The 7448-nt window shown below is 36.7% G+C and overlaps 2 protein-coding genes across 4 annotated transcripts in view; one reads left to right on the top strand and one right to left on the bottom strand.

Annotated features, from left to right (window-relative positions):
• The window catches only part of LOC106871948 (all trans-polyprenyl-diphosphate synthase PDSS1), a 43121-nt gene that overhangs the window by 6124 nt on the left and 29549 nt on the right, over positions 1-7448 (top strand). For all 3 annotated transcript variants that reach the window (XM_014918726.2, XM_014918724.2, XM_014918723.2), the window contains exons 3-4: positions 1329-1462; positions 4890-5028. In XM_014918726.2, the coding sequence (XP_014774212.1) occupies positions 1329-1462; positions 4890-5028 (273 nt within the window). The remainder of the gene's footprint in view (positions 1-1328; positions 1463-4889; positions 5029-7448) is intronic.
• Positions 6375-7378, bottom strand: LOC128247607 (histone-lysine N-methyltransferase SETMAR-like). The gene has a single exon (XM_052967249.1). The coding sequence runs from the start codon at positions 6847-6849 to the stop codon at positions 6406-6408; it is 444 nt and encodes a 147-aa protein (XP_052823209.1). The 5' UTR covers positions 6850-7378; the 3' UTR covers positions 6375-6405.

Here is a 7448-nt window from a genome sequence, read left to right as displayed (position 1 = left end):
TTTTCGTGCGGGTGACACGTAAAAGCACCCACTGCACTCTCTGAGTGGTTGGCGTTAGGAAGGGCATCCAGCTGTAGAAACTCTGCCAAATTAGATTGGAGCCTGGTGTTGCCATCCGGTTTCACCAGTCCTCAGTCAAATCGTCCAACCCATGCTAGCATGGAAAGCGGACGTTAAACTATGATGATGATGATGATACATACAATGGCCTTCTTTCAGTTTATGTCTATGAAATCCACGCACAAGTAAAAGACACTTACCCAAGGTTCCATGCAGTAGGACTGAACCCAGAATCATGTGGCTTGGAAGCATGCTTCTTACCATACAGCTATGTATCTTGATTCTGCATTATCTTGTCTGTAATCCTAACTGCTTCAAACTCTTTGATTAGTATTTATTACAAGTATCTAACCACTGGCTCTGAGATCGTTTTCAGTCAGAGTGTATCTTTTCCTTACAGGCAAAGGTATCATCCTACATTCAGTGATCTCTACTCAATTATGACTAACTTCTTCTACAAGCTTTGTATAGCACTTCTGCACATTATATTAATATGTCATTGTAGATTTCCTGCTTTTGAGGCCTATGTACAACTAATGATAACATATTGCATACTTTTTGTTCCAATCCCTGTGTTCAACTCTCACTAAACATTTTTCGTTACCAAAACTACATTCATATACATTTTTCTTATCACAAATCTGCTACAATTCAAACCAACCTAAACTAGCTCTCACTACCTAGAAGACATGAAAAGATTGATCACTACTCCATTTCCTGTACTTATGTCATGAAAGTCTTTGCTTGATGGTTGCTCATATTATTATATTTCTTATTGCACCTAAAATACTTAGTGTACAGAAAATAGTTATATTGTCCAGTACACTATAATTATTTCCTGTACACTCATCATCATCATCATTGTCATTTAATGTCCATTTTCCATGCTGTCAGGCTCCAGTTATCTGTTTTGGCATGGTTCTTACGGCTGGATGCCCTTCCTGATGCCAGTCACTTTACTCAGTGTGCCAGGTGTTTTTCACATGCCATTGGCATGGTTGCATCTACGTAGCATTGGCACTTGTGCAATTTATGTGACACCAGCACATAAGCATTTATTTTAGAAATGTGATGCTCTACTTTGTCTCCCTGTTCATATATCACTTATGTTTTTTTCTGTTTTTCTACCAAATAAGTTGCTTCAAATCTCAGTTTAATGTGTAACAATTCAAGCTTCAATGCCTGATTTATGGATCTGGCTCCAGTAAAGATCATATGAAAAAATGCTCTTATTGAAGTTTAATTAAGTTGTTTCTTTTATGTTGCAGTTAATTTATACAATCCATCCAGACCTTCAGGAAATTGCACACTACCATTTGGATGGCAGGGGCAAATCTCTGCGACCCATGACAGTCATGCTCATGGCAAAATCATGTAATTTTCACCATATTGGTGATTCAACGTGAGTTAATTATATTTAAATATTTATTGCAAAAATTTCCATGAAATTTTATTTTTCTCTTCATTTTTTTTTAATGTCTACTTTTGCATGGGATAGACAAAATTCATTTATTGTGTTATTTCATATACATTTGCTAACACCAATCTACATCATGTACATATACACATGATGCACAATACAGCACTTACTGAACACAATTGTAAAGGGTTACTATATTATCCACTGTCCTATTTGTGAGGTTTGAGTATGAACTTTGAAGATATATACCTATCTATGAAGAATTCTATGAACTCTTGCTTTCTTGATTTTTTTGCATTTCTGCTTAATTATATATATATATTTTCCATACTCCTGTATAACTATTTTATGCTTTGAAGCCATTAACAACTGCCTGCCTATATTTTATTTTATTGTACTTTCATAAGCTCAACTGGTACATTGCCTGTAGCCAACTCTTTCCCTGGATTCTGTCCCTTCAATCAGCATTAGATTTTACATATCTTGTCTGGTTTGAACACTAATTCTCTGTGTCTGTTGTTTTTTTTTATGTATTCTTGCCCATTATATATACACACATTCACACACATTTCTATATGGTATGGTTGTGTGGTAAGAAGTTTGCTTCCCAACTACATGGTTCTGGGTTCAGTCCCACTGTGTGGAACCTTGGGCAAGTGTCTTCTGCTGTAGCCCCAGATTGACTAAAGCTTTCTGGGTGGATTTGGTAGATAAGAGTATGAAAGAAGCCTATTGTATATGTGTGTGTGTGTGTTATGTCTACTTGCCTTGTCATCACATTGTAAAACAAGTATCACCATCATGCTAGTGATGTTACTTAGAAACAGGTGAGGGTTGGCAATAGAAAGGGCATCTGGCTGTAGAAAATCCATCTCTACAATTTCCATCCAACCTATGTGAGTATGGATAAGTACACATTAAAAGGGTGATAATGATGATGTATTTGTGTGTGTGTGCATTCCAGAAGTCTGTGTAACTGAAAATCCAGAAAAATCCAAATGATCAATTATTCAGTGAGAGATATATATTGCATAAAGTAAAGCAGTTGTGAGAGGTGAAGGTAGATTTATTTAGCTATATGACTTCCTTATGATTAAAGTTGTTTTGTAACCTTTTCCATGTAGTATTAACTTCAGTATGCAAAAAATTATACAAATATATTTGCATTAACCCTCTCAGACTTGGGCCCTTGTGTTTAACTTTACTCTTCACCTGGGCTCCTGAGCAAGAAAATAAGTAGTTGCATACACAGCTCAGTGATTGCAGGCAAACTATTGTCAGGTCACTCTTAGTGCCACTGGTAATATGTAACCTGGTACAACCTGCCACATTGTTAGGCAACCTACTGTGTAGTCTGCAACATCATTATAACCATTGTAATCATCAGTCATCTTCATCATCATCATTTCCATTCTCTTGTCTTGCCATTCATCAGCCTATCTCATCATCTGGCACACAGAAAAATTTAGCCAACTTTGTTGCTTTGGATGTCATGTATTTATAGTTTGGTATCCTTCATATCACCAACCACTTTATAGTACTGACTGGATACATTTTATCATACTCCTGGCATTAGAGTGGTTGTCTGCTCTCCACTGATCACCCTTTATTCAGAGATACTACTCAATGAGTTTCTTTGGAGAACTGAAATTTGTTAGATAGATGCCTTCACTACAATTAAGATGCCATGCATTCTGTATGATGTAGAGAAGTGGTTAGCTATCAAAGAGTTAATATTACCAGTCTAAGATTGCTTCAGTTATGTAGGTAGGCAAAGGTAGGATACAAAGAGCTGTCTGAGAATGAAGTTATCTCCATGTCACAGTATAGTTTATTCTGATGGACTTTAAAGAAATGGGAAGACAGATGAATGAGAGAATATTTATACCAATGAATAACTGACAATTATTGTTCTATAACTTATGAACTGAAACTACATTTTGCATTATAAAAAATTAAAAAATAATATTGAAAATGGGTTATATCTTAGCTGAGTGCATCTCCTCACCTCATGTAATTTTTTCCTGTGTATGTACCTGTGCACATTCTAGAATTTTGCTAGACATTTGATAGGTTGTAGTCTTGGTTTTCACAGATTCAAAGTTTTTCTGTTGCATTTGAATTCTATTTCTTTGTTTGCTACTGAAAGTATTTTCCCAACTGCAAGTTTTTTGTTTGCAAAATATCATTCTTTATACGTTTCTTTTGGCTTGAAAGTTTTGTTAAAGCATTTTTTTTTATAGTTAAAATACAGAAAATCATTAACACAAACCAAGAGACATATATTAGTTCTAAAATCTAACAGAAGTATCAAATATTCAAGTGTGAACTATGCTGTTAAATTGTTTACAAGAAGTATATCATCCAGCTTTTCTATTAGTAGTGATTTTATCAACATGTTAGAAAATATACGTAGTCTGATCAGTAAGTATTTGGACTGTTGCCATAGTAACAAAGCTAAAGCATGCAGAGTGAAGCCGCTTGGCACAGATTGACCCTGAACTCTGCTGTGCATGTGCACTAAGTTTTAATGTTCTGGCTCACTTCTGCTGTTTACAGCAGTGCTTGGAAGGAAGGTGTGTAACGTGTGATCATCGCATTGACCATGACAGAGAAAGTTGAGTAGAAAATCTGCATCAACTTTTACCAAAAGCTTGGCAATACCTGCTCAGAGGCCTATGCAAAGTTTTCAAAACGTTTTCATCATTCTCGGCACAATCAAGGGTATCTTGTGCAACTGAAACTTGAGTGTCTTTTTGGTCAGCTAAAAGCAGTTTTGGTACAAACTTGGCAGACACGCGTCTCATACCCAAATCTTCAGTGATAATGGACTGAACTGAAATGTAACTAATCTGTACATCCTCTGATAATTCACAGACGTTGATTTGGTGATTTCCTGATTTCCCATCACACCTGCACACACATCTGCAATGTTTTTCTCGGTTCTACTGGTTGCAGGTCTCCCAGAACGATCATCAATATCAACATTTTTTTGGCCATCTTGAAAACGTCTGAACCACTCATATACTTGTGTACAGCTCATATACTCCTCTCCATATACTTTCTACAACCTTGCATAGGCCTCTGAGCAGGTATTGCCATGACAACTTTCTCTTTCATGGTCAATGCGACGATCACATGCTACACACCTTCCTTCCAAGCACTGTTGTAAACAGCAGAAGTGAGCTAGAAAGTTAAAACTTAGTGCACATGCACAGCAGAGTTCAAGGTCAATCTTTGCCAAGCGGCTTTACTCTGCATGCTTTAGCTTCGTTACTATGGCAACAATCCGGATACTTATTGATCAGACCTCGTAGAACAATTATATCTTTGGTGCCATATATGTAAACATAATGTGTAGAGCCACTATTTATTTTTTTATGCTTTTGTGATCTCTTTTATTCTTTAGTATCCTTCATTCACAATATGTGATAGCCATGATCTCGGAAATGATTCATATAGCCAGCCTCATGCATGATGATGTTATAGACCAATCAGACATACGGCGAGGAAAGCCAAGTGTGAAAGCTGTGTGGGGTGAGCGTAAGGTAATTCTTTTTTGCTTTTGTGATTTAGATTATGTAATGTACAGTTTTATTTTACAAAATGATTCATGGAAACAAAATAATTTTTATTGTATCATGTATGTTGCCATCCGGTTTCACCAGTCCTCAGTCAAATCGTCCAACCCATGCTAGCATGGAAAGCGGACGTTAAACGATGATGATGTATCTAAATCCAAAAACATGCAAGGATAAACCAATTACATGTTTCATCTTTATTTCTGTATTACAATTGCTATAGATTTTATTATAGTGCTGCACTCTAAGTTTTTGTAATGAAATATAAGTATTTCATTCAGAAGCATATAATATTGTCATGGCATTAGTATTCTTGTTATTTTTGTATCAGAATAGCAGCTCATTAATTAATTAGGGATTCAACTAGATTAAAAAATAGGTCTAACTTCTAAGATCCTAAAATGTAAAGGGCATTTTGAGGTCCCTTGTTTCAGTGCACAAGTGGGTACATCATGGGGTATGCTGTATCTCCAAAGTTAGAGGTGATAAGACCAAACTTAAGATGTATTTGAAGCAGCAAAATAAATAAATTGAAGAATTTATCATTTATTTGTTTCAGTCATTAGACTGTGGCCATGCTAGGGCACTTCCTTGAAGGACTTTTTGTTGAACAAATCAACAACAGTACCTTTTTTTAAGTCTCACACTTATTCTATCGGTCTCTTTTGCCAAACTGCTAAGTTACAGGAACCTAACTTTTAAATATTGCAGGCAGCACTTTTTCCAGTTAGATTTGAGGATTCTTTAAAGGATAACTTAAGTATTAAAATGCTAATCACATTTTGATATTTTATAAATGTATGGGATTGTTGAATTTGCAAAAACATCTAAATCTTTGCATGGGTGATATAAAATTGGTAGTTTTAGTAAAAGTCACAAGATAAAAATCAAAGCTTCAAATACATTTTTTGTAACATTTGTTGAGATCCTAAAAAGTGAAACTATAGAAGTTATTTGAATTACTTAGAAATTGTTTAAAGTCAATTGATAATGCAGTCTTAATGTAGTATTTTTCATTGTAGGAAAATAAAATTATATCCATCATGCAGAGTACAGATATTTCTAAAAGTTCAGTTTCTATATGGTTGTGTGGTAAGAAGCTTGCTAGGCACAGGCATGGCTGTGTGGTAAGAAACTTGCTTCCCAACCACATGGTTCCAGGTTCAGTCCCACTGCACGGCACCTTGGGCATCTTCTACTATAGCCCCAGGCCAACCAGTGCCTTGTGGATTTTGTAGAGAGAAACTGAAAGAAACCTGTCATATATATTAGGTTGTCAAGAAAGTTCTTGCGGTTTTTAACCTTTAAATTCGGATGCACATATCTCAGCTCAAAAAAGCTTTATTAATCGAAATAAACACCATCAGAATCAACACACTTTTGCCAACATGAAACAAGTTTATTCATGCCAGTAGCATAAAAATCCTGGGTTCTAGTGGTAATGAAGTCGTTGAAGGCGTGTTTGACATCGTCTTGGTGTTTTAAGTATTTCTCACGCAGGAAATTGTCGAGATACTTGAAAAAGTGGTAGTCGGTAGGCGAGAGGTCTGGTGAGTATGGCGGATGAGGCAGAGTTTCATAGCCCAATTCATTCAACTTCTGCAGGGTCAGTTGTGCGACATGCGGCCAAGCGTTGTTGTGGAGAAGAATTGGTCCTTTTCTATTGACCAATGCTGACTGTTGTTGTCGGAGTTTCTTATGCATTTCATCCATTTGCTGACAGTACTTCTCCGCCGTAATGATTTCGCCTGGAACCAAAAAAGCCGCAGACCACCAAACAGTCACCATGACCTTCTTTTGGTGCAACTTTGGCTTCAGGAAGTGCCGTGGAGATTCATTGGCATTCAACCACTGAGCTGAGCATCGCTGGTTGTTGTAAAGAATCCACTTTTCATTGCAAGTCACAATTCAGTTGAGAAACGGGTTGTTCCTGTTGCGTAAAAGGAAGGAAGACAGCACTTCAAAACGGCAAACGGCGGGTTTTTTTTGGGGTTGACGTTCAATTTGTGTGGCACCGATTTCTCAAGTATTTTTGTTTTTCCAATCTCTTTCAAATGGTTGGAAATTGTCATATACATTACGTCTAATTCAGAAGCAAGGTCTCAAAAAGTTGTGCGTGGATTGGCTTCGACTAAGGCTCTTAGTTGATCGTTGTCAACATCTGATGGCCAACCACTTCGCTTATCACCTTCAAGACTCTTGTCACTGCTACGAAATTTCTTGAACCACCATTGTGCTATACATTCATTAGTGGTTCCTGGGCCAAACACATCGTTGATATCGCGAGCTGTTTCAGCAGCTTTTCGGCCTAGCTTGAACTGGAATAAGAAAATTGTGCAAATTTACTTTTTATCCATGTTATATTCAACATTCTGGAAAAAATGGCC

The sequence above is a fragment of the Octopus bimaculoides genome, chromosome 4 (assembly GCF_001194135.2).
Source record: "Octopus bimaculoides isolate UCB-OBI-ISO-001 chromosome 4, ASM119413v2, whole genome shotgun sequence".
Classification (NCBI taxonomy): Eukaryota; Metazoa; Mollusca; class Cephalopoda; order Octopoda; family Octopodidae; genus Octopus; species Octopus bimaculoides.
This window is presented reverse-complemented; position numbering and strand designations above follow the sequence as displayed.